This window comes from Orussus abietinus, unplaced genomic scaffold, assembly GCF_000612105.2.
Source record: "Orussus abietinus isolate OABI.00-Male unplaced genomic scaffold, Oabi_2.0 scaffold8, whole genome shotgun sequence".
In the NCBI taxonomy this organism is placed as follows: Eukaryota; Metazoa; Arthropoda; class Insecta; order Hymenoptera; family Orussidae; genus Orussus; species Orussus abietinus.
In genome coordinates this window covers 1,931,537-1,957,782 of record NW_019395997.1, presented here as the reverse complement: position 1 = coordinate 1,957,782, position 26,246 = coordinate 1,931,537, and the positions used below count along the sequence as shown (strand labels likewise).

The 26,246-nt window shown below is 44.7% G+C and overlaps 5 protein-coding genes across 8 annotated transcripts in view; 1 reads left to right on the top strand and 4 right to left on the bottom strand.

Annotated features, from left to right (window-relative positions):
• The window catches only part of LOC105699547, a 34,289-nt gene extending 26,207 nt beyond the window's left edge, over window positions 1–8,082 (bottom strand). Inside the window, exons 1-2 of the mRNA XM_012424646.1 lie at window positions 7,615–8,082; window positions 6,325–6,555 (exon numbers count right to left, since the gene is read on the bottom strand). Of these exons, the coding sequence (XP_012280069.1) occupies window positions 6,325–6,364 (40 nt within the window). The 5' untranslated portion in view covers window positions 6,365–6,555; window positions 7,615–8,082. The remainder of the gene's footprint in view (window positions 1–6,324; window positions 6,556–7,614) is intronic.
• Window positions 8,083–8,699: 617 nt separating this feature from the next.
• LOC105699487 (histone PARylation factor 1) lies at window positions 8,700–13,548 on the bottom strand. 3 transcript variants are annotated; one of them, XM_023434121.1, is made up of 7 exons: window positions 11,109–11,284; window positions 10,991–11,022; window positions 10,706–10,902; window positions 9,918–10,601; window positions 9,693–9,841; window positions 9,359–9,597; window positions 8,700–9,286 (listed from the first exon to the last, which is right to left on the bottom strand). In XM_023434121.1, exons 3-7 carry the CDS (start codon window positions 10,832–10,834, stop codon window positions 8,985–8,987), a joined length of 1,503 nt encoding a protein of 500 aa, XP_023289889.1. In that variant the 5' UTR covers window positions 10,835–10,902; window positions 10,991–11,022; window positions 11,109–11,284; the 3' UTR covers window positions 8,700–8,984. The 3 variants fall into 3 exon arrangements, with proteins under 3 accessions (XP_023289889.1, XP_012279932.1, XP_012279933.1); XM_012424509.2 differs by lacking the exons at window positions 10,991–11,022; window positions 11,109–11,284 and adding an exon at window positions 13,465–13,548; XM_012424510.2 differs by lacking the exon at window positions 10,991–11,022.
• Window positions 11,422–12,465, top strand: LOC105699489 (cilia- and flagella-associated protein 97-like). The gene is made up of 2 exons (XM_012424511.2): window positions 11,422–12,164; window positions 12,314–12,465. The coding sequence occupies exons 1-2, from the start codon at window positions 11,448–11,450 to the stop codon at window positions 12,392–12,394; spliced, it is 798 nt and encodes a 265-aa protein (XP_012279934.1). The 5' UTR covers window positions 11,422–11,447; the 3' UTR covers window positions 12,395–12,465.
• Window positions 12,566–22,664, bottom strand: LOC105699486 (transmembrane protein 131). Its single transcript, XM_012424507.2, has 24 exons — window positions 22,249–22,664; window positions 21,373–21,437; window positions 21,240–21,268; window positions 20,688–20,768; window positions 20,451–20,574; window positions 20,253–20,366; window positions 20,050–20,172; window positions 19,808–19,971; window positions 19,547–19,733; window positions 19,353–19,461; window positions 18,993–19,252; window positions 18,503–18,919; window positions 18,170–18,358; window positions 17,868–18,096; window positions 17,410–17,791; window positions 17,096–17,311; window positions 16,855–16,994; window positions 16,473–16,769; window positions 15,374–16,314; window positions 14,904–15,225; window positions 14,358–14,788; window positions 14,055–14,271; window positions 13,729–13,916; window positions 12,566–13,559 (listed from the first exon to the last, which is right to left on the bottom strand). The coding sequence occupies exons 1-24, from the start codon at window positions 22,340–22,342 to the stop codon at window positions 13,470–13,472; spliced, it is 5,409 nt and encodes a 1,802-aa protein (XP_012279930.1). The 5' UTR covers window positions 22,343–22,664; the 3' UTR covers window positions 12,566–13,469.
• A 134-nt stretch (window positions 22,665–22,798) lies between these two features.
• On the bottom strand, window positions 22,799–25,406 carry LOC105699313 (UDP-galactose translocator). Of its 2 annotated transcripts, XM_012424185.2 has the most exons (5): window positions 25,136–25,406; window positions 24,963–25,048; window positions 24,699–24,818; window positions 24,403–24,617; window positions 23,676–24,323 (listed from the first exon to the last, which is right to left on the bottom strand). In XM_012424185.2, exons 2-5 carry the CDS (start codon window positions 24,976–24,978, stop codon window positions 23,676–23,678), a joined length of 999 nt encoding a protein of 332 aa, XP_012279608.1. In that variant the 5' UTR covers window positions 24,979–25,048; window positions 25,136–25,406. The 2 variants fall into 2 exon arrangements, with proteins under 2 accessions (XP_023289890.1, XP_012279608.1); XM_023434122.1 differs by lacking the exon at window positions 25,136–25,406 and having other exon boundaries at window positions 22,799–24,323; window positions 24,963–24,978.
• Between the last annotated feature and the right edge of the window lie 840 nt (window positions 25,407–26,246).

Genomic DNA, 26,246 nt, shown 5'->3' with positions numbered 1-26,246 from the left:
AATTTTTCCGGCCGCCCGGCGAATCTCGGCGAAACGTCGATAACTCCGCCGCGGCCGCGGCCGCGGAATGCTTTCCCCCGCAAATGGGACGAATTTCCGCGTAATGGCGGCATTACGTGCGTGCGGAATAACGAGGGGGCAGGCTGCCAGGGAAAATCGACGATCGCGATCACCTAGACCGTCATTAAAATTCGAGTCCGGACACCGAATCTCCGCAGGCGGAATCGAGCCACGCGTTCTACCCACCTCCGAATATCGCGCCGAGAAACGCCTCTTGGCCGGTAAATAAGAGAAATGCAACTGCAAAAATGAAGTAATAAATAATGAAAACCGAGGAAATAAAATAGAAAACATCCCGCCCGAGCGGTGGAATGAGAAAAAAGAAAATATCGGTCGAGCAGTAGAACGAGAGGAAAAAAATGTCGCTCGATAACGGAATCTTTTAATAGAGATTGAAAAATGGACCGAATAAAAATAGTATCGCTCAAACAACAGGATATAAAAAAAAAAATAAAAATCCGCTCGTAAAGTTGAATAGAAAGGAACATCCCTCGATAACGGAATTATTTCTGATAAGCCGGATTATTGAGCGCGTCATTAAGTTCACTCGCGAGATCCTTAAGAGTCTTCCCGGCGATTTATCTTCCGGTCTGGAAAAGAGCATTAAGCGGTTTCGAGGAATTTTTTAATAGAGATCCCCGGGGGATGAGAGCCAAGGGGGTGGGGGATTTTATTACGCCGGAGGGGGGCGGATAGAATTTTATCCAGCCAGGAGCTATCCCGAGGGAAAAACTGGGAACGTACAGGCGAATCAGGGCACAGAGGGACGAAGGGGGGGGGGACTGCGTTTATCAGCGTCGCCGAATTTCAATGTTCAATTTCCCATCCTGGCGAGAAACCGGAGGAGATATAAAAAAAAAACAAAAAAGGGGGGGGGGGGCCATGAATCCATGAAGGGGGCGCGACAACCTGAGGAGGAAAAACTTGGCGAATAGAAAAGAAAAGCCCAAGTCGAGGGAAACTTTCCTCCTCTTTCCCGGGGCCTCTTTATTCCGAGCCTCCCGGGGGGGGGCAGAGGAAGGGCGCTCTTCAGGGTGCTCTTCAGGGCTCTCTTCGGGAGGAATAATTCCAGAGCGGTGGGATTAATCCCAGTAGACGCGATTTCCGGGACTCCTCCGGAGAATTTCCGGCCCTGGCTATCCTGGGGAGGTCCCTCGAGGACCCTCTTCAGGGTCCTCCTCGGGCGTGCGGAATTTATCTAAGATACTCAGCCGTTAAACGGCGCCCTTGTTTCGGACATCCTAACGGACGTTATCCCTGACCGGATGCCGCGAATCGGGATGCTGGGCTTCCCCGAGACCTTTATTTAAGGGACCCTCGTTAAACGTAACCGTAATCGCGGATGCCGCCAACGTTAACACCAATTACTGAAACCGAGGTGCGAGACCCTGAAGAGCCTCGGCGACGGGTAAGCCGCGTTCGGCTTAAAGCGACGTCGGATTAATCCCCGGAGGGACGCGAGAGGCAACGACCGCCACTTTCGCGCGTATCGCCGTTAAAAGCGAGACTCCACCAGGGTGGAGGCCCCGAAGAGAACCCCCCGTCCCCCTTACGTCTTCGCGGAAAAATCGCGCGAGATCGCCGCCTCCTGGGAGCAATACCGTAATGGTCCCACCTTCTTCAGGCTCCCCTTGTGACGAGCAAAGTCGAATCCTGGTCTCGCAGTCTTGGTCATGGTCTCACGCGATCACAGTCTCAGTCTATACGGCCAAACATTACTCTCGGTATCACAAATGTGCCGATGTCCATGGAAATGTTACGCCCTTACATTCTTCGTCCCCCTGAATTACTTAAACATTTTAATTAAAACGCCCGAAACATCCAACCATGGGAATAAAATCTCTTCCGATTTTTTCAGCCAGACCGCTTGGCACTCCTTGCATTTCTTTTTCTTCTTTCCTTTTTTACAACACCAAATTCAAGACCGCAAAACCGACATTTCTCGTCGCATTTGCATTTATAGTGCCATCCCTGTTGGAAGAATTAAAAAAAAAAAAAAAAACAAAGAAAAATTAAATCCAACACTCTTTCGAGCCCCGGAAACGATCCCCATATCTTTCCGACCCTCTCGTAAAAATTCCCGTTCAGCCGGCGATGGGTTCCTAAACCATAGATAAACGAAAGGAAAAAAGAAACGAAAAACACCGCGAAGACGAAGAGGCTCCAGGCAGGTCTGGGAGTGGCACCAAAATGGCGGCCTCCTTCGGGGGTGTATTTTTAACGCGGCCCATCCGCTCGTCTCCGACCAAACAACGCGTCGGGGCTGATTTAAAAGCTTCAGCGGCTCTCATGCCCTACCTAGGAAATTTCCTCGGTCGCCATCAGGGTTTCCGGCCGCCGAAAAGGGCACTTTCGATCCCGGTCCCCGAGGTCCTCGCGAAATTTTCCGCATATTCGCCCCCCCCGTCCCCGTCCCCGTCCTCCCCCCGTCCCCGCGCAGGTTTTTATTTTCGCCTCGTCAATTATTCAGGCTTGATCGATCCGCGCGGCCGGATTCCGCGCCAAGACGGCCGCGCCCCTTCCGGATGCGGTTGTTCTCCATCCTCCTGGTTAACGCGAAACCGTGATAAATTCACGGAACGGGATTTGCAAATTTATATATTTTCTCAATTTTCTCTATTTTCCCTATTTTCTCTATTTTCTCTATTTTCTCCATTTTCCCTATTTTCTCTATTTCCTCAACCTTCCCTCTTACCTCCATGTTCTCCATTACCTCTATTTTCCCTATTTTCTCCGTTTTCCCTATTTTCTCCATTTTCCCTATTTTTCCCCAAAACTCAACCGCATCGCATCCGCCGGAAAGACTCGAGGTTCCCGGGTGTTCGGAGGGGGGTGAGGGGAAGGGAGGAAGAGGGGACGATTCGCGTTGTTCCGTCTCGCCGAGGCGCAGATCCGCATGCAACAGGCTACACCGCGGATCCGCGACGCACCTGCACGCTTCGGTGCCCCCCCCCCCCTCCCCCCTCACCTGCGGAGCCCGAGATTGTGCCCCTTCACCCCGAAAATGCGGGGAAAAAAGAAAAGAAAAGAAAAAAAAAATTAAAAACCACTCCCTCTCCTCCCAAATCACAGAGAATTAACGAACGCCTCCGACGTGCTCCGGCAAGAAAAATTCCGACACCTCGGAATTCCAATGTCACGACCCCATTAAAAAGTGCCGACAATGGTTTAACACTTCCGACATGCATTGTTCTAATGTCGAGCCGACGATTATAAGAGATCCTTCCGATAAATCGTTTCGTTTACGACGTATTACGTTCCCCTCCCCCGGGGGAATTCTCGCACTTTAATTAAGAAAAGAAAAAAAAAAAGAAAATCGGCCGAGAAATTTATTGTTCCGAGGACAGGGTGTTTTAACGCGTTCCCCTCGGAGGGGGTGGGGAACAGGGGGGTGGTGCCGGTTTCCCTGAACAAAAGGGGCCCCGGTAATTATAATACGGCCTCGTTACGAGCGGTGAGCCCTAATAAGACGACAGTGCCGAGTCGCGTGCTTTTAATATTTTCCTTTACGAGGGTAGGGAGGGGGGAAAAAAAAAAAAGGAAAAACGAACCAGCCAAGGAACGAAACGCAAAAGCTTAATTGTGCCGTTTGAAGGAAATCGTATCGCGGGAGGTACCGGGGGACCAGGGGGTGACTACTCCGTTTCTGGGTTTAACCTGAGACCCTGAAGAGAGGATTCTTTCGGCAGGGATTTCAATATTCCTCGAGTGACATTTAATGCGCATTAATTTCCAGGACTTGGGGCTATCTGGAAATATTTTCCTATTCTACGGGATAATAATCATTGTTTCGGGTCGCGGAGGAGTAGAGGACGTGCAAGACCGGAAGAGGAAGTGAAGATCAGCGATCGAGTCCGCATCGAAGGGATCCCGTGGACCCGAGGAGGAAGAAATCCGTGATCCCGGAGATTTGCCAGTTACTTCCGGGAAAAGTCCTCCCCTAATCTCGGCATTATCAGAGGAGGGGAGCTAGGAAGCCATCGAGCCCTCCACTAGGTCGAGCTCCCCACCTCCCGGGTACCAGGTACGGGATTAGATTTAATTTGCGGGATCGCACCACGGGAGGACGGAGTCAACCCGGGGAAGGAAATCCCCCTCGCCCCCGTCAACCCGGAAAAGAAATGAAAAAGGAAAAAAAAAAAATGAAACAGAGCAAAGGCAGTAACTAACGAAAAGGAGGTCCACGGTCGGATGAAAAAAAAAAAAAAGGGTTCCAATCAAGGAGATCGAAGCGAGGTCTGCGCTGACGTCGAAAAAAGAAATTACGCTTCTCCCCCGTGGTGGGGGGAAAAAAAAAATAGAGAGAGAGAGAGAGAGAAAATATAGAAAGGTTCGGAGCGAGGTGGAAAATAGGGCTGACTACGAGTTGGAAAAAGAAGGGGGTTAATACAAAGTGGAAAACAAGGGTGGAAGAACAAATGGTATGTGAAGGCAAGGGCCAAAAAATGTGGGGAAGGGAAATAAAGGTATCCTCAAGGACGTGGTCGAAAACAAGGAACGAACCCTCGGGGGCTCGGTCGATCGGAGGGAGGAGGACTCTTCGGGGAAGCGGGGAAAATCGGGAAAGGAAGTTTTTTTTTTTTTTTTTTTTCCGAAATCCTAACTTGGCACTTACGCGAGTTGGAGGCGAGACACCTCGCGGGTCGCGGGAAAGTGGACGCGCGCCCGCGCGCGCGCCTTTGGGCTATTTCCGCGGATAAAGGAGGGACTCGGCCCGAAGTGCTCGGGGTCTTGCTAGGCGGCCGCAAGTGTACACACGGCGGTTCTTCCGCGTGCTATTTCGGTGCCCGAGACCTCGCCTCGGGTTTCCGCGTGCCTCGAGGTCGGAGGTGAGATTTCCCCGCTAAAAGGGCACGACCAAGAAACGTATGCGGAACTGAGACCGAGATTTCACGGGGCGAGATCGAGATCAAGACTTGACTGTGCAAAATTAAGATCAGGACTCGACCGCGTAAAATCAAGAGCAAGACTTGGCCGTGCAGAATTAGGATCAGGACTCGACCGCGTGAAATCAAGAGCAAGACTTGACCGTGCAAAATTAAGATCAGGACTCGACCGCGTAAAATCAAGAGCAAGACTTGACCGTGCAAAATTAGGATCAGGACTTGACCGCGTAAAATCAAGAGCAAGACTTGACCGTGCAAAATTAAGATCAGGACTTGACCGGGCAAAATTAAGATCAGGACTCGACCGTGCAAAATTAAGATCAGGACTCGACCGTGCAAAATTAAGATCAGGACTCGACGCGTAAAATCAAGATCAAGACTTTCCCTCGCATACCGTCGATCGACATAAAATATCCGATAGATTGATCTCACGTAAAGTATCCGACACTCTCCCCATGGTGAAAATGACAAAAAAAGCCGCGGGAGTTGCTCGCATATAGCATTTTCCCAAAATTCGCGTGACAACAAATTCGATGCAAACTATGACAATTTATTCGAGTCCATTCAATAGAAATAATTAATCCTCGAATCGACGTCAATATTTCACTGACGCCACTCAAAGTAACGTCTCCACGTTTCTATGAATTTTTGTTTATCTCTCGTTGCCCTTAGCGATTTTCGAAAATCTGACGAAGTTCCCGACATACTCGCGACGTCTACTGCCCCCTCTGACGACACCTGGGGGACGTCCCCCCGCCCCGTCCCCTCGCGCGACCCGAGGTTAATGGAAAAGAGGAGAATGCCCGAGATGTCGCGTGCACCGTTGTGAGGGAAGCTTAATCATCTCCTGGCATAGGTCGATAATCGGCGGGTAGGTCGCTGATTCGCGGAGCAGGAGTCGAGCCCTTCGCCATGGGTATCCGGTCTCTTCGAGTCCGACGAGCGCCCTCCCCCAGGGGGCCGCAAACGAGCGCGGATCAGCCCCGGATGGAGGCCGAGGTCCGCGGTATTTAGGAGTCCATTGTTCCTCTAGTGGTCTCGACGCGGCTCCCCGGGATCCGTTCCACTTCCACGCTCTTCTCGGTCGGCATCCGGAACCCACTCCCACCTAGTGCCCACCTTCCAGGGGAACCCCTCGAATCCGCGATTCCCCCGACGACGTCGCGAGGATTTCAAAAACGTGAAAAAAAAAAAGAAAAAAAAACAAACAATCTCGAAGACGTCGCGCGGCACATCAAAGGGTGCTTTCGGCGTCTCCAAAAAATCCCCACACCGAGACGAGGTGCGGAATAAAAATCATCAAGCGTAAGATATCCACCCCGTCGCCACCCCCAGGACCATCTCAGGGTTTCGCCGATGCACTAAGACCTAGACTAACCTCGTTGCGGTGCGGCGAGCACGGAGGCGGTCGTCGGCATGGCTGAGGATGCGCGCCGGATCCGCGCCGGGTCGGCGGCGCTCACTCGGTGCCAGCGAAGAGCGAGCCGGCCAGGAGGCCGTCGCTCCAGGGCGTCGATGGGACGAGGGGTCGTCGCGAAGGCAGGAGCCCGGTCATCTCCGGGTCGACATGTCTCCGAAAGGTCTCCCGATGGTCCCCGGCTCGACTTGGCTGAAAAAGTGAGCCCCCGTTAACCACCATGGGCCTCTCTCCCGGTCCGCCGCCCCCGACGACGCCACCCCTGGACAAGACTTCCCTGCCTAATTAACCACTAGATATAAAAATCCCCCGGATAGAACGAAGATAGAACAAAAAGAAAAAAAAAAGAACAATGCATCGTCCCAAAGAACCATATCCTAGAATAGTACCAATGAAACGTTTCGTTACCTCGAATAACAATTGACTCGAATGAATTATATTTTTTTTCCGAATTATCATAATTCCAAAAAGAAAACGCAGCATCCAATTTATTCCGATTTGAGTGAAATAATTATACTTTGAATGAAGAAAATATTTTTTTTTCTCGGGGTAGACTAGGATTAAAAAAAAAATGATAATACAGTTTTACCGAGGATTTATGGACCCATGGGGATAGCTAGTGGTCGGACTCGTAGACACACCTGTAGACGCACCTGTAGAGGCCCCTGTCCAGGGGGGGGCCGACGCGCATCCTCGGGACATCCGGTCCCAGGCGAGGCCGGAGCGGCCGGAGACTATAATAAGCCGCGGATCGATGCCCATATTTTTACGGTGGAGCGCGCGCGGATACTCCTCAGGGGTTAATTCAGGCCGAAAGGTTAGATACACCATGGGGGGGCGGCCTCCACCATCTCGAGGGTACCTCCAAAAGGTCGACACACCCGGTCCGGTAAACCGCCCCGATTCCGGGATAATTCCGCGAGAGTTCCGTCTTCGGGGTTGAAATTCGGTAAAACTCGGCCCCCGGTCGGGTCCAGGTGAAGCAGGGGTCGCAAAAACGGCGGGACGCTGCATATTTCAGCGTCCTCTTCCGCCTCGACCCAGTGGACTGCGTCGTTACCTCGACCTAACGACGCGCTCGCGGGTAGCGAAAGAGGACCCCGAAGAGCTCCTAAGAGCATACCGCGGCAGCATCCGGGAGCACCACTCGCGTCCAGAGGTGCCTCTTCAGGGTTCCATAGGAACTCTCCCCGGGAGTTACGCTTGTATCGTGGTCCTTAGAGATAAGTGAATCTAAGTTTTCCTGCTCACCTTTTCGAGGTCCCTGGGTCGGGGGCGAGTCTTCTTCCGAGGTTCTCTTCGGAACCCTCTTCAAGGTCCCCTCGACGGGCTCGGGGAGGCAGTCGGCGGGCGAGTGCCCTAGCTACCCGCAGCCGCCGACCCCGGGCATACCCGGGTCGTCCGCAGAGTGGGGCAGGTCGCTACCGCGGAGCCAGGGCCGCGTCCTGCGGGGCCCTCGGCGTCATGGGCCCTCCTGGTGCATGCCTCGCCCGGGGCTACCTGGCCATCATCGCCGGCTCCGCTCTTCGGCCGCTCCCCGGGGTCCGCGGGGCGCTCCTCCTCGTGTCCTCCCTCGGCCGCCTCCGGGGGACTGGCGGACTCTCATCTAGAGCGCAACCTCGACTTAGGTTGGAATCGGCGCGCGGGGTCGGGGTCCTTCTTGTCGCGATCGCGACCCCGCGGGCGCACGAGTGGCGGGCTCGCTCACCGGCGGCGGGCCGGCCCGCTCGATCTTGCGGGCCGGAGATTCCGCGGCGGCTCGGCCATGGCCGACCAATCGGCGAGAGTCGCGCGCCGCGCCGGCCCTCTTAGGCCCGCGATCGGCGGGAACACTTTCGCGGCGCACCGGGGGGTCGCGGGAACTCGCGCGCACGAGGGAGGCGCGCGCACTTCGCGGCAGAACGCGCTCTCGCTCCGGCGGCTCTCTCCTCTCCTGGGCTGGGCGCGGGACCAGAAGCGCCTGACCTTCCACTTCGGAGTCGCGCGCTCCACTGAGCCACGGACATGCGTCGCCGCCCCGCGCCTGGACCCGCCGGCGCGCGCCGGTTATATACCGCTCGTGCAAACAAGACGCAACAGATGTAAACCGTCCTCGCGCATCCGTGCTTATAGAGTCGGTATAGGAGGGATCGTGGAAACTGCCCGGCGACGATGGCGCCATCTCTCGACGCGAATAACAAGTTTTATATAAAGAATACCTTGTAACCGTCGGTTCGTAACTGGATAATGGATACGGATATTCGAGATTTGGGGTCTTGATAAAAAATGGTGTTATGGAGGATTGTGAGAATGTGGATCCTTTCGTGAGATCGATGCTTAACAGGGGGTTGGATTGTATGAGATTTTTATTTAAACGAGGGTACAAATTGTTTTGGGGTTACGGTTACATTATTTATGATTTGCTTCGCTATCGTTTTCTAACACTGTGCTTATACGATTTATCTCCCGATTGTGAGACTTGTGATTCGTGTCGAGTTATATTACTTATCCTTTAAGTGGATAATGAGGTTATGGTTTATAAAAGAATTATGGTTTGTGGTCGTAAATTAAAAATAAGTATTTTCCTATCTTTTGTAAAAAAATAGGTCTTAAAACTGTTTCGTCTTTGAAGGAGGAAACAATTACACCACGCTCAAGTCGGCCCCCTTCTTTCTATCCTTCAGATGTGCTTTCAAAATATTATTAAATTCCTTACGATTTAGGTGTGCATATGCAGTAGATAGCATGTGAAGGATGTGGTTCTCGAGGTGAGCGTATCCACTTGAAAAGAGATTCTGACCCAACTCGAGACATGTCCCAAAATCGCATTCGTCGGCAGCTATGGTGGCGAGTCGGATTACTTCTTCAAGGTGGGTTATGGACTCTTGACGCTCCTCCGATGATTCAGCCTCGTCCATTTTCTTCAAGATGCTTCTCAGTTTAACTTGTAACAAAAACATACCGCTAGATTTCTATCGGCAAAATAAAATAACCGATTCCTTGAAACATGACTTACCATCCGTCACTGCCATTTCACGATACCCTAACTGAGTCTTCTTGTCATATGGCACTACGATGCCAGCACCGTGAAATGTCCTTGCCACGACTTTCTTCTCCCTTGCCTTCATTTTTTCTGTATTCGATTCCAAAGTGAACCCATGTTTTTTAGCAAAATTGTTCACTTGCCTCTGTAAACCTAGTAACTTCATTTTCTCAAAAGGATTGGCACCTTTCAGTTTCTCTCCGATGCACTTACTTGAAAAGAAATTCATCCTTATTAATTTATCTGCAGAAAGAAGTACCTAAAACGTTACTTTAAGTGAATTTCTATTTTACCCTTAAACACTTACTCCAATGCACCAAATATATTCTCAGCAACGGGTGTAAATTTACAATCCACGTGACCATTGTTTTTGGCAACGAACACTGGGTTCCCAGTGGGCTCATCTCTCCAGTAACCAAAATGCAGACCATCTTTACCGCTCACCTGCATAATCGTCTTTAAAATGAAAAGAATAATATAGCTGTAATAAACATATATGGATCCAGTAAACTTTTTATTTTTTTAATCTTACCTGAAACTCTGGAGGGTCATAATAATATCGCCAATGCCTGAAAAACTTTTCCTTATCACAAGCTGTCGATTTATCTATCTTGCCACTTAAGACATCATAAGGGCCAACGAGTGTTATTCCAATCATATTAAAAGCAGTGAGAGGTTTTTTCGGTGACATTACAGAACACAGATCGTAAAGTTTATAAAAATCTTCCGGCATCTCGACAGAGAAAATCTCAAGTATAAATTGATGAATATTAGCTGGTGGTCTCGATTCTCCGATCAATTCACTATTTTCTTCAGTGGTGGTGGCAGCTTTACTGGACTCTTCTTCGTTCGCAGTTACTTCCTTCTTTACTGGACTTTCCTTTCTTGAACCCTGTTCATGCAAAGAATCAACCGTAGACGAAGAAACATCTTCTGACTTGCCGGCAGCCTGTGCAGAGTCGGGACCCTCTTCTGTGTCCGAGTTACTCTGCACGGGGTTGCTTTCTGGACTCGGAGACATATTATGCAAAGAAGATGATGTAGTGTGGGAAAGCTTCTCCGGACTCGAAGATACTTTCTCGGAGGAGCCAACTTCAGATTTTGTTTCGTCCTTCTTTGTATGATCTGCCCGTGGCAACTTGGATCTGCTTTCTTTCTCGTCATCGCAAGATTTCCTTTTCTGGCTTGTATTTACTTCGGCTGTCTTTTTCTGATTCTATTGTCAATAATAGGTTTGCAATTTGTACAGATATTCAAACGCTTAACGTTAATTTTCCTCTAGTCATTAACAATACTTTCAATATGCAGGTTATATCGTACCTGCTCTTTCGGTGGATGTTTATATCTGCTGTGATGAGCTGGGTTCTTTTGGTAGCATTTCACGCCAAATTGGCACGCGGTTCGAGGGTCGTTCTTATATTCTTCGTACGAATTGATATCAGACGGCATTTTAAAATTCAGAAATCTATTTCAGGCAGGCGGGTTCGATCGCAACTGACTGCAGCTAGACTCTTAACCTGTAAATTCCGTCGATAAGTCAAATGAGCGTCAGTTAACACATTTACGTTTATCAGAGTGCAGTATTTTTCATGATAAATGTCTCACCTAGCAATTCTACAATTATCAGAAGTAGGAAACTTGTAAAAACATGAAAATCTTTGTTAATAAACAGCACTTTGATCATTTCATGAAATGTGTCAACGTATAAAGTATACTGCCTTACCGTGCCTTTTTAAATTATCCACCTTTGAAAATAGCTGATATTGACGAATCAATTACTACAGATTGTTTTGAATACCCCGCATTACCATAATAATGTCGAAAGCAATCAATATGAATTAAGCGAAAGGAAATCGGCGATGATTATTGTACAGGTTGCCATGGTTACCTAACCTATCGTGTCGCCGGTATTAGCGATGAATTCAGACGTAACGAAAGGCTTCTGGCGGAATGTAATTCCGCGCTTCGCTGCCGTTTCAACGACCTCAGCAAAGATTTTTCTATTATTTTCTAGAAGAACTTTGACACTCCTTTTCTAATATTTATTTAACAAAAAACCAGCATGACTAATGTGAACGATACTCAAACCGATGCCCAATGTAATGATATTTTAAAAACTAGAAGAAGTGACATTTGCGCAGATAAGAAAATCTGTAAAAATGTGAAAGGTAAACAGAGCGCAAGATCTGAGACGAAGAAGGTACAAGAAGACAAGTGTAATGCATATAAAAGTAATATCGCAAGAAATCAATTGAACGGTGAGAATATCAGAGAAGAGAACAAGGATGCCATCGATGAGGAATCGGACTATGATACAGAGTCCTTCTGTTCGGACGACTCGTTCAAAGAATCAGAAGTGACAAATGTTACACCTCGGTCATCCCTGAGCAACTGTTCCTCACTCCTTCCAACATTTGGATCCGGACGAACAACCAGAGATGCTTCAATTGGTTTAAGGTGCATGGCACACGATCGACACTCTCACAGCTTCGATGACGACGACGATGACATTTGTCTGTTGGAGAATGACATGAAATATTTAAGGACCTGCGATAGTAGGCTGGACCAAAGACGAATGCAAAATGGTCGCAAGAATATGAGTTTTACTAACGCCCAGATGAGGGAAATTGAAAGGGAGAATCAAATCTTGCTGAGAAAGATTATGTCCTACCAGAAGCCAATTAATAAACCCGTCAAAATAAAAGCTGCGCAACCACGGGCAAGCAGTTCGGAAATTAATAGGAGAAGACTGCAAAAAAAAATTGAAGAAGGCAACATGGTAAGCGGAATAGTACAACATTATAATATTAATGCACAATGAAAATACTACAAATAAGGTAACATAACTCTTGCACAAGCCCATTGGAAATTAAGCATTGCATTTAAAAGATAAGTTCAACGTTAATCAAGAATCTTTTGTGTTTATAGATGCTGTTAAGAAAAATTCAGGGAGCAAAGTCCTGGGCACTACCTAAAAATACATCGGGCTGTCGACCCACAATGTTGTAACTACGCGTCAGTATTATCTGTACCAAATCTACAGAACTAAAATTCTTAAACAATCCCTAACAACCCTAGAAATTTGTATTAACTTTAAAAACAAGAAAATCTATCTTTGATAACGGAACTTCCTGTAAATACGCGCAGCGAGAAAGTTTTAATAAATTTACAGAACCTATCTCGTAAGAAAACTGTCATTTTTAAGACTTTCTTTATTGAAACACAACAATTAGCAGTCTTACAAAGTAGGTATACTCGATTTTCCGAAATCCTTTCCTTTTGTACGGTCAACAAAATTCAAGAGTCCGCGATAACCGAAAATCAATAACAAGAGGTTGAAGTTTTGAGAAATCGTTGAAATTTCCCATGGGTAATCATAACCCGTACGTGTTGGAGCTACAAATTGGTACGTCTGTACGACACGCAGCACAATAATTAATTCAAATCAAATCAAAATGAAACTGTCTTCTCGATCGTGTATATAACAAACAACAGAGACAATGAATGTGCGATGGACTTAACCATTCTAATGAGAGCGATTACAGAGCAGTTAGAAACGGAATAATCATAAGTCACGACTGTCCAAATTTTTCTTTCTTTTGCATTGCTTTTATCAATGTCTTTGTTCTTTCCACTTCAACGAAACAATGTCTTTGTCGTACAGAATCGTTGATTTTCAAACATGTTGAATTCACGTACGGTATGCGGGACTGGACGAAAAAAGACTAAAAAAAAAAGAGGTAAAATAAAATAATGAAAAAGAAGAAGAAATTAAAGTTTCACAATTCACCGAGTCGTCCGTGAAATTCATAAATCGTATTGCCAGAGTGCTGTTTTACAAAAGGATAGAAGATTACAAGCCAACGATGCGAGCTCCACTCCAATGTCGATGTTGTCACCATAGTTCAACAAATATTCCGGACAACCTTTTCTTGTCAGTCTCGCATCGATTAGCCCTTGATATGGCGTTTCCATTTTCACAAGTCCCCTCGCACTACCTCCGAGAGTCAACGTCAACCTGTAATCTTCCGCGAAAGGGTGAAGGGCGAGACAGCTTTGATATCACAAAATATTTTTACCAGGGTTAGTCCTCGCACTTCGACTTCCATGATTCCGTCGACGACGGCGTCCAAATCGTACTGAGCGATCGGAAGGGATCGAACCCTGACCTCTCCTGAAATATACATATCAATAAATAAATACATCCTCCCATACATTCCGTTATTAAAAGATTTAATTTAAAAAAAAAATTCGTTCATGGACATTTAAAAAAATGTTGCGTAGAAAACGTAATTTCACAAGTGAGGTCATGAATACGGACAGTATTAACCAGGAGGTCTCACCTGCGCGTCTCGATCGGTCAAATGAAAGGAGGTCGACTGGCGTATCGTCGAAGGCGGTGTTGGAGCCCCCCAGGGTGCAGCAGCCCAGACACCGCCAGTATTGAGACCCCAAACTCCGCTTCTTTCCTCGCCAACCGCGCCTCTCGTGTAAAGCGGCTCCCAGTTGGTCTCTACCGTGACCCAATTATCTGAAATCGTTACTCTCTAAGAGGTCTTCCTGATATTTTCCATCTCATCACCGCAGCTTCCCTTTATAACCGCCTTCAGTCAGGGCTACACCAGGGATGAACTATCTAACGAAGGAGATCGCTACAAGACTCAAGTACCTTTCAACGTGTCCGACAAGTTGGGGACCTTGTCCGAGGACTTGGAGTCCAACTCGAAGCTGGATGAGTTATCGGAGAGGAGGTTCATTATCGGTCCGCCGTCGTTCCAGAGAGGACGAGGTGGGTCCTCCTCGAGGCTCTCCAGCTCGACGAGAGGCTCATCGGTCTCCGGCAAATCGTATGGCACCAGGTCTGGCTCGAACTGCAGCATATGTTTCTGTAAAGGCATCCCCAGGAGTCAATAATTACACCTCTTAACAGGGATCCGAATTCTTTTCAACATTAATTAATGGAAATCCTTACGGCTTGTTCGGCAAACGTGTTGATGAAGTAGCTGTTCGACAGCTGATTGCTCGTCTGCACGAACTGGATATCCTGGATGCAGGGTTTCTCCGTCTCCATCGACTGTGCGCATACGTGAGTCGACTTCGACAGTACCGCATACTCCAAGGGAGGTTGGACGACCTCTTGAGTGAACTGCCTCTTCGCGGACTCGACGCTCTTCTTCGTCTCGTTGACAAAGGGCGCCGGCAGGTCTGGCCGTGCAACGGCCTGAGTTTTGCGCGCTTTATTGTGATCCAAAAACGGAGATACGTTGTCCTGACTACGAGCCACCACGTCGCTGAATTTGGCTCGGTTTTCTCCCCAGCATGACGGCGGAGGGGGCAGAGGGGAGGGAATAATGGCTTGAATAGGCCTTATTTCATCCCTCTGCGTGGTACCGCCAGTTACGGCTAAAAAATGTAACGATGACAAATGTAACGAAACATGTTCACCTCGTTGCATCGAGGATGAATATGTAACGCCTTGGTACATCAGGAAACGATACAAAAAAAATTGTAAACTCACACTTGGAGCGATTTTTGTCGGTTCGACGCTTCTGCGGAACCTTGTCCTTCCGGGGCTGATTTTTACTCTGGCGAGGCAATTTGTACGAGGACTCGGCATTCCGCGGATGATGATGATGCTTCGTGCTGGACCTAGTCGTACTAGTCTTCCAACGGTTCGGATTGTCTTGCCTTTCCTTGTCGTAGTCGTCGTCGTCGCAGTCACCCTCGTAGTTGTCCTTATAGTCTATCGATGGCACGGTGGGTATAGACTGTGGCTTCGGCTTCTTCGTCAAAGGTTTCCTTTGTATCTTCTCGGGCTTTACGTACGGACGCTCGGACTCCTGGAAAAAAAAAAAGAAGACTCAATGTTAATAAACACATCGCGAACAAATATTAATAATAAATGCGTCACACCGAAACTTGGCGAGTAAATTTAGGAAATGGAGGAAGTAAAGTCAGAAAAACGTGTAGAGGAACCAAGACACGTACTTTATAAGGAGTTGCGTCGTCCTGAACGGAACTCTCCGTGGTCGTGGACGAGGTTTCCTCCTCGGAGAACTGGACGCCCTTCTGGCCAACAGGTGGATCGTACTTCTTGTAAGATACGTTATCGTTAGCCCCGTTAGTGCTCGCAAGTGGTTTCTTCTTATCCGGTTTGCTTTCCCTAACGTTGCTCAAGAGTCCCGCCACCCCGTCGACCTGAACCTCGTACTCTACGAGCTTAACCTCATCCTTATTGTTCGCCTTTCCCTTTCTGTTCGTCGTAGGGCTGGACTTGGTCGAGGAGTTCGAGGTGTACTTCTTCTCAGGTATCACCTGCATGTCGCTCATCGCGGTGTTCTCCACGACAGGTGTACTCTCCACCTGGGCGTCCTGTGGATTATTGTGTTGCTTCTTACCGTTTTTCTTTTTCGTAACAAAAGAGTTATTGCTAGTGCCACTGTCCACTGGAGCCGGGTCCTCGCAGCGTTTCGACGAAGGCACCTCTTTCGACACGACATCCATCCTAAACCTACGTTCCTCGTCAACGGTCCAGTCGGGGATTTTTATCAGCTTCTGCGAGTCCTTCTCCTTCTTCTTGACGTTCATCAGCGTCCAGTCGGGAGAGGTCTCCTCCTTTTTCTGGACTTTGTTCCTGTCCTCGGACGCCTCCTTGCCGGCACCCGAAGACTGAGAGGACGCGTGAGAGAGCTGCCTCAGGTCCAGGGGTGGCTGCACCGGCGTCGCCTTCGATAAATTGACTAAAGCTCCTCTCAATATCCTGTCGGCTTCCAGAAACGACACGGCGAGGACACACATCAGCAGAATCGAGGATAGACTTATCGCTGCCCACTGTACCGACCTCTCCCAGCTGGGTCTGGTAAGTACCGCAGCACAGGACTCCAAAGTGTACGCTGGGACTGTCGTGAGTAAGGTCAGGCGTGCCATACCTGAAGACGATACATAAAAAATGATTTAAAAGCTCCCTATACTTTAAGGGGATGCGAAAGTGCCGTTTATGAAACTTTTCTCTGAACTGGGTGTACCGAATCGTTAAAAAACCTGACAACGCGAATATGGAGGATTAAGAATTACAATGACCACTCGCCGTTGTCTTTGAGTTCGTCCGTGTCTGGACTGCCGACTCCCAGGCTGGTCAGGATCAAGAGTTCCCTTTCTATCCTCGAGAGCGTGAAATCCGGCGTGAACGCGATCTCGATCTTTTTCGTGGCATTCGGGATGAGCTTGAAGGGCGCACAATTAAGTACTTTGAAACCATATCCCTCGCAATGCAATCCGTTTATGTAAAATCCATGGATGTCGATCGGCAGCTCTCCGGTGTTCCTGGCGGTGAAGGAGCGTTTCACGGTCAGGTTGGGAACAGGATTCATCCTGGCTCGTTCGCCTGGAAATGAAAGAACAATGCTTTGGCTTCACGTAATTCAATTACCACGCTGAAGTGCACAGCGGTGGATTAAAAACGTACATACGTTCGCAATCTTTCAGGTGCCTCTCGGCAAGCTCGAACAACAAAGGCGTCGTCGAGCCTGGCTTACGATTGCCGAATTTAAATTGTGCATGTGCTCCACGTCCTACCAGACGTAACACTTCTAGTATAGTCATATTATTCCTGAAAAGTAATCCACTCTAAATGAATTTCCCCTTTTAAGGTAGAAATATCTTCAAAATCGTGGATATCATACTTAACCGTAAAATCGAATTACTACGCACCTAATGTATAAAAGTGCGGATGACGCAGCAGCTGACGAAGGGGAATAGGAAAGACGTATAGTTTTCCATTCGCCAGGATTCAGGTATAAAGGTAACGTCTGCGGCGGCACTACGACATCCCAATGTTTGCCGAAGAATTCCCGTTCTTCCACAATTTCCTCCAGCTTGAATTCCCCCGATACACTGGGTGGACACTCCAAGCACACAGGCTTAAACCTGATAAAAAATCCAGACGATTAAGTAAACAATTTTTTTTTCCACGAAGAGCCATTTAATTGTAATAAAATCTGCACTACGTAGAATCGACGACGTACTTGCTAGGCAGAAAATGATACAAACGAGATCCTTGAGGGTAAGTCCAGTCCATCACTAACTGCACTAACAGTGGACTAGAGCTTGGATTGTGTAATTTAATCGTCTTGTACGAAATGTGGCCGACTTGAGTTAGTGGAAAAGTCAATGCGCTCTTGTTCCTTGTCGAGCCTGACCCACCGAGAAGACTGGGCCAGTAAGGTTTCAGGTTCACGAAGAATTTATGTCCCCTAACTTCCGTTGTGTCCAAACGCATCGTGATGTTATCCCAGGACCCTCCTCCGGTCGAATTCAAGTAACGAGCGTACCGTGCGTTTAATAAATTCAAGTCGGAATCGCGCACATGAGACGGGAGAGTCATCGTGTTTAACCACTGACTGCCAACTAAAATATATGATTATACAATTAGCTGAGATATTAAGGAAACAAAACAAAAAAACGGGTCACAGGGTGTACTCACCACTAGTATTCAACGACAATCCAAGATAACAATGTTGCTTGCAAGTGATAGATGGATCAATTCTAATGGAACCAATGTGGTTATCTCCTTTCGATATAATTGGCTTCGTCGTTTCTTCCAGTGGGATATATTTAATACGATTGTCTTTCTGGACTGGGGAAACGAACGTCACGTCCATGGATCTAACGAACGTCGAGTGTACCTTTATTTGTTGCATACAAATAGCTCCCTGGAAGTGAGGATTTTTAGTAAAGATATATCCTTGGGAACGTCTCGAAAGGAAATGATGTCACAATACTTACTGGGAAGCAATCCGTGAAGGTGAGTTTCTTCATCGCGATTCTACCGTGAGCTACTCGCATGAAAACTGGGACGGTAAGTCGTTCATAAGTCGTCCTCACGAATACATCTCCGACGATGGTGTCTTCTTCCACCATGGGAGTCTTCACTTTTATCTTGAAGACTGCCAAATAGCCTGGTTTGATGTTTTGCTGGAATCATACAATTGATAGGTTTAGTGATGCAAACAGTATGCAATTTTTTGGCTACGTCATGTACAGGGGCAGCAATAAAAATAATATAATTAAGTGGCTGTTGAGACAAGTACTGAATTTAGTAACGTAAGGTCCACCTACGTTTCCATTCTGACTGCAGACTGTAATGTTGCGAAACCCTTTATTGAACAGATCGGTAGGACCTTGTTGGCAGCCCATCAACTCCAACACTGCACCGGGCATGTTAACTCCCCAACCATGTAGCTCAATATTCACTGGGTTCTGATTTTCCAGAGCAAAGATAGCTTCGTTTTCCGTACCGCTACCTACCGTGCCAAAGTTCATAGTTCCTTTATCAGTCTCCCCCTCGCCAGGAATGATTTTCCTTACTTTCCCATCGTAACTCAACAATGGAACCTCGGTCATTGAGACATTGGAGTGAATCAGTATCGACGACTCCAACTGTATATTCTCGTTTTCCCTTTTCTTATTTAATGATAGTGAAAATATACTTGTCTTTTGACCAGGTTTCAAGACTTTAGGAATGAAATTTCTTATCTGAAATAATGAATTTTCCAATGTTTGTAGGTTAGATAGATTAGAGTGCTTAATAGTCAATATTGTCTCTTACCTCAAATAATGATTTTGCTTCCGATGATAGTGATACGTTCGTTATTGCCAATGGTAATTTGAATTTATTAACGACACTAAAGTTCCGAGGTTGACTGGAATGGGGCGAACAGTAATGAGCTATCGAGCCATTAACTTCGAGTCCACCTTGCAGCACCTCCGCTACCCATGGTATCGCTAACTTTTGACTAGACCCACCTGGGCCGACTCCTTTGATCATTAATTTCCCTTTAAAGTGTTGCAAATCTAGTCCAGTTTTCCCTGTTGGATAACAGGTATCATTAAACACGTTTTATTGTGGAAGCAGTAAATCTCAACGAGACAAGCATAAACTATAAACTATTAGTAGAGTATGACTCACAGTCGTAAATCAATGTTCCAACTGCTATCGGTACATCTGTATCCCCCGGTATTACAACAGGCTCGAAGTTAATTTGTAATGCTTTAGAAACTGGGGTGCTGATGATATTCTAAAAGGATCATGATCTTAAGTAATCATGTCAGCAAGAAATATAAATAAGATGTAAAATAACATCGAATTCAAGACTGACATACCAGTACTTTGACGGGTTTCTTGGCCGAATTTTTCAAAGCTATCGGATAGTGAATGGGAGGTTGTAAAGAACCACCCATACCCAAATTGATCACCCCAGAACTTCCACCCCAGTGAAGTCCAGCTCCGCTACTGACTTCGATTTCAACTGCCACAATCAACACCTCCGCACTGTTATTTACTTTAAATCTGTAAAGTGAAATTACGAAATATGTAATAATATAATAACCTGAATTAAAATATAAATAAAAGCATTATCTTACCTAATGTATGCGGTATGGTTCTTTTCGGTGCAGGCATTAAAATGTAATCTAATGACTGGTTTCGTTTGGTATGGTGGAATTTCCCACAATTCACGTGGTCCCTCTGCTTGTCCCGATGGTAATTCTAACTGAAACTCTCCTCCGCTACTATACACCTCTATAACCTTTACAAATGATTATACGCGCACAATTAGATTATGAATTAATAGTGTATATGTAATACTCCATTTATAATTATGTACCTGCATAGGTTCAGGGTGTGGATTATGCATATAAATGAGAGGAGTGAACGATGCATTCAACGGCAACTTTACACCGACTACAGGTCTTAATCTGTAGGGACTACTCACACTTACACCTCTGACCTGAAAGAATGAAACGTGTTAGTTAAAAATATTTCTTTATTTTGAAAAATATTTATTTGCAATATATTATTTTTTAATACCTGATATTTGAGTGTTCCATCTGATGTGTGAATGAAAAGATAACTTTCTATGTCACCCTCTTCTCGACCAAGGAAGACAACGTTGAATGTTGTGTTTCCAAGCGGTGGAATCACCTATGTTAAAATGGTACTTTTTGGTTTCTGTTTCATGTTACATAAACATTTGCATAAAGCCAAAATAAACAAGAGGAAACTTACTTTGTCTTGAAAGAACGATGAATGAAAATGCTGTGTGTTCCCGGATATGGATGAAAGATGTATCGTTTTATTATCATCTCTATTGTAGAGTGTCACAGTTTCTTGATGGGGTACACCAAGTTGTCTAAAATACAATGTATAATGTCCAAACATTACAATTTGTCATGCATAAAGTTGGTAAAAATACACACAAGAAACATAGCGAGAAGTAAAGGGCAATAACAAATTTCAGTTTACCTTTCTTTAAAATCCAAAATACTTGGTTCGAATTGAATGTAAGAGATGGAATCTTGCACATGATTGTTGGATACAGAATCCCTTCAACATAAATTTACATCATTCAAAACTTACAGAAACATTTTGTATTGAGAATGATTAATGCTACAGATTGAAAATAGGAAAGGCATGAGGCAGAGTTACTCGTGAAACAAAGTGATGGAGATTGGCAAATTTTCTTGTTAGTAAAGCTAAAGCGAATAAGACTATAAAGAAAATAATTGTTGCGGTGTATAAAAGAATTATACATTACAAAATTAGTTAATTCTGTCACAAATTAAAATATTTTGAATATCCCTTCTCTCGATATCGATTTAAACTGATTGAAAGCAATAAAAAGATTACTTTCCCTGTACCCTTTACTAAGGGTTATACTTTTTTAAATACTTTTTTTCTTCGGAACCATCAATTATTTGTTCTCTAACTTAACAATGTTAATACGATATAATAAGAATTATACCCGATACCTTTCCTATTTCCACTCACCGTTATGGCTATGAGTATTATGCTTACCCAGCCCCGTGCACCGGACTAGTGAAATCCTACAAAGCCAAAATAAATATTATTTATACTATCAGTTAAATCGACTTAACGTTCAGTCATTTTTAAAAATTGTTCCGTATTTGCATTTCTAAATGATACTGACCTTGTGCATAGAAATAGGTATATTATCCAACAGATATTGAACATCATTGTCATCTTGCACAAAAACTGAAACATTATCAATTTATTGCATACTGAAGTCAAGTACGTATTGAATATTTCAGAATCAGAATGCATTTATCATTTGTTCCGTGATAAAATGCTTTTATTACATGAATAGAATCTCTCCGATTGGTTAAGAGAAAAATGGTACGCTAACGGAACAGCAGGTTAAAGATCAGAACATCAATAGAACGGTGTTGAAATAACAATGTTTATCACCACGAGAGCATCGACGAGTTGAACTAAAAAATAAAAGTTCATTAATGAAAAAAAATGGCTCAAATAAATTTATGTTACGTGAATAACACGATACATATATAATCTATACCATACTTTAAATGATTCCGATATAATGGTATTTACGTGAATACAGGAAAAGCTTATTATGCTTGACCTACCAAAAAAAAAATATATATCATCCGACTAGCAAAAACCTGTAAATTGGCGACGACAAATTATTAGTATTAACTGAGTGGTATCGACATTCTACATGCCACGGAAAGTAGCAACGATCGAATAATTTTTCTGTCATCATAGTAGCACCGAACAAGCAAGCCCATGAAACTGGTGACCTTCTCGAGAAGAAAAACAATGTTTGAAAGACATTTGTCATGCAAGTAGTAACGTCCCTGAATGATAAATGGAGAAACATTAGCAGAGGTGGTTAAGTAATTCGAAACGAAGCTACAGATGTACTAAGACAAGTTTAGGCGAAAATAATGATCTCCGAGGTTAGCCGAGTTACCTCCCGCGTTCGGTGGTCAATATTGTCAAATGGTCCGATACCAAAACACAGGCGCAAAAATTGGATTCTCACCATTGTTATGTCCGTGCACGGACGGTCGGATTTGCAGGGCCGATTCCAGAAGTGTAAATAAAAATAGGTAGTGACATACTTTAATCTCAATCATAATATCACTCTACGCGGCGGTATTTTCTGTTTTGTCTTTGAGCAGAGGCGAAACTCCGTTTTTGGCCATACTTCACTATCGAAGTTTCACAATATCGATTGTGCCTTTATCGGATATCGTTTGAAGTGCACGTCTTTTGGCGAAGAACGACCCTCGCTTCGAGTACGCGCCAAGATCGGCTTACGTAAAAGGTTGTCTAGACAGGGCAAAGAGGGGGGCAAGAAGGGCGGGGGGTCCAGAGACCTTTATAGTTATATTCCATAAGATCGTCTTTGTCGCACTCATTCACTAGGCACATTAATCCGACTGCCTTGGCCTCTCGCTGGATAAAATGGGAAGGTGAAATTAGCCGGTGCGGAATTACTTTTGGAGTCGCGCGTCAGGACCAATCAAGATGGCCGACTTTCAGTCCGCACGGATTTTGGAAAGATAAAGATTTACCTTGCGGTCTTCATTCGTTCCCTGGTGGAGGCAACGCTTCTGATTGGCCCTTACCGATAGACCCTACGCAGCGATTGAACGTGAGCATGTGCTTTGTGAGAGCATGGTTAAACCAGACAAAGGAAATTCCCCAAAGTTAAAAGGGAGTTTTCCTTTGTCACGTTTTTACCGTACTTCTTTGGATAAAAGTGACTCGTGTTTTTTAAGATGGAAACTCACTCGCGGGAAGATTAAATAAGAAATCAAGAGAGTAATTAAGGGGCAACGTGCAGCTGTATATTAGGTATTTACTTGAATTTATTCAAATGTAATATATTTAAGTACTTAGCCCATTACTTCGGAACTGGTCAAAGTCTCGGAATATTTAAACATATGTATCTAAATTATGTACAATAAGTTTTTTCGCGATATTGCGATATAAAAATATGTATAAAGCTAGTTTTTAAGAAAATACTTTGGCACTTATGAACGACTTCATAAGCGGTGGTCTCGATATGGCCTAGGTTCAATCATAACTGTAACTTCGCTTACTAATACCGATAACATTAGGAATTTCATTGTCCCTTAATTAAAGCAAAAAAAGCACGGTGTGAGAAAAAGGCAGTGGACTGTAACTTATTAACTGAGGTTGCGTAACTTGATGTTTCAAAGCTTGCAAAATCATTGCTCGGCGGTGAATGAGCGAGGAACTATTTCTCCATAGAGCTACTGTCTCATTAAAACGATTAAACTACATAGAAGTAACTTTCCTATTATTTGCACCTTACGAATGCATTCTTAAGTCGGTAGAGTATTTTTTTAAATACGCAGTGTAAAAATCATTTTAATACAAATTCAGTATCAACTTAACACATTTAGGAAAAAGACGGTTAATATCTAAGTTCATAGTTCCTTAAATCTTTTCTAAGAGCGTATGTTTATCTTGATGGTGAATTTTCGGTTGATGACTGTACATAAAGATTGAACAGATCACCAGAAGTGCACCAAAAGCAAATTGGAATGTCAGCTTAAAGTTAAACAAATAAATTGAAGCAATGCACGAGATGACTATAGCAAGAGAAGTTGCAAAGCCTTTAAGAATATTGTCTGCATGCTTAACGACCATCGCAACTACGAGTCCTCCACCGGCTTGAAGCACCACCAAGTAGCAAATAAATAAGTCGTAACCAAAGAAGAAACCTTGCTTCCTGATAATATCTCCGTCATTCAGGAAGCAAGTTAGCAATCCAAACGGTAAAGAAAGGAAACTCAGTTGAACGTTACGCATCCAAAGTGAAATGTCCGATCCTTTGAGTATTTTCTCAAAATATACTCCAGCAAAGCCTGAGAGAAAACATGCACTTAGTGCTGCGGAGAAACCAAACAGCTGATTCTGCTCAATGCCTGAAGGTACAGCATGCGGTCCAGTTTGTGCCAATTGCACCAATATGACACCTCCCAGTAATAGCACCAATGCACCCCACTGTATGTTTCTCAATGTTTGTCTTAAAATAACTACAGCAAAAAATGCTGTTGTTAGAATTTTTAATTGATAAGTGACCTGAAATAAGACATTCGTGAATTATTATTCATCGATAGTAAGTTTCTATCAATTTATTAATAACAAAAAATTGGAATACCTGATGTGTCGCTGCATCCAGGTTCGATGCAGATACATATAACAAATTGTTTTGTACAATGTAAACCATGGATGGTACGCATACTTTCAAAGTATCAAAAGGTTGCTTCAAAATTGTCATTTTGAGTGAGTGCAAGAATTGATTCCACGTTCCGTGTTCCATGAACACAAGTATCAAACAAGTCATGAGTTTAACGATCTCTGCCATCACAACAGCTGGAAAAAAAGTGATTTATAAGTGCTCTAATCATAGTTTTATCGTGTTGTTGTTCTTTGACACAATATTTTATAAATTACCTGTGGATGAAAGGAACATGTCTCCAGATCTAGTACGAGCATATCGCATACTAAGACCGACTAGAGCATTTTGAAGAGTAAGCGTAACCAGACTGACGTACTTCAGTACCTGGGAGTTTCCTAGAATGAAATAAATTATTCATTCAATCGCATTACCTTATAGTGTCGGGTAAAAAATATTTAATTTATTACATATTAAATATAAATTAAATACATCTTTGTATAAAATTTTCAACGAATACCAGATTATGAGAAAATCCTTACTTTGCTGCTGCTTCATCGTGATGGTCGTAGAAGACCTACTTAGCGGTACAACCTAACCTCTCGTACTCGTAAATCACTTACATTTTCTGTAAATGGAAGACCAAAATTAGGAAAGCATTTAAATTGATTCGCTTTAAAAAACTCTACTTTCCAGACAAATATTTATTTCTTGCCTTTAAAGGTTTCTGTCACTGAAAAGGGCTTATTGGTGTCACCGCGTAGTTGTCACGGTGACAACTGATGACGTCTTCTGTTCATATTTTGAGGTTATATTCTACAAATGCGGTTTAACGCAGAACTCCGCGATTCTGCTTTCACACAATTTTTATATGAACGACAATCTCGTTAATATATTTGCGAGTTATTAAAAGTTTTCAGTTGATATCAATTAAACCGATCTCAGCGATTATCCATTCTAATCGTTCGATTCTGACATTTGCCACTTATCGGATAAGTCAGCTGTGTAACTTAACAATTTCTACGCACGTGACACTCTTGACAATACGCGCTAAGGATTGAAGACACGGCCTAGTTTTATATGAATTTTTTTTATTTTCCATACAAATTATAAACATGTTTTTCAAATACTGTACATATACTGAGTTCTATTATATTTTTAAACCTCTAATTTAATGATATATCATTTTTCATTTATTTTCCTTTACTCGTTTAAATCAGCTACTTTGATCCTCGTTTCGTTTCGTTCATGATAATGTTAATATACAGGTAGGTTGTCTCGTTTCCTCGTTTGCTTTGACATTCGTTTCCCTCACGCGTCTCTTTATGATCAAGCTCAAATTCTTTGATATGGCAGTTCCAGGATATGGACAAATGCAAATTTGATTTTACCTTAAGTAAACCATTCTCGCTGTTCGGTCAAGCAAATGTCAAGATCTGTAGTTCCGTCACGCAGGGGGAAAAAAGGAAACATCTATAACGTACAAGTCAATGGCTTCGACAGGCCAACGAAGGGTCTCCCAGGGATCGGCCTGTGCGAAACCATAAAGGGCCTTCGACGCTATATCAAAAGACAAACTCGAAATTGCATTCCCTTTGTTTTTATCTAACACGCTCTTTTCGCACACACGCGGCGCCTGTGTTGCAACAATGAAAAATATCCGCTGGAACTTGAACATTTTTTGATGGTCTTTATGTAAATATGTACAAAGATATTTAACAAATCTGAAGTGTGTTCGTGTGTGCTGGAGGCTTTATACCCGTGTGTGTATATTTGTGTGTCGTGTGTGTGTGACAACGCGAGCTGCTTCCCTTTTTTGGACCTTA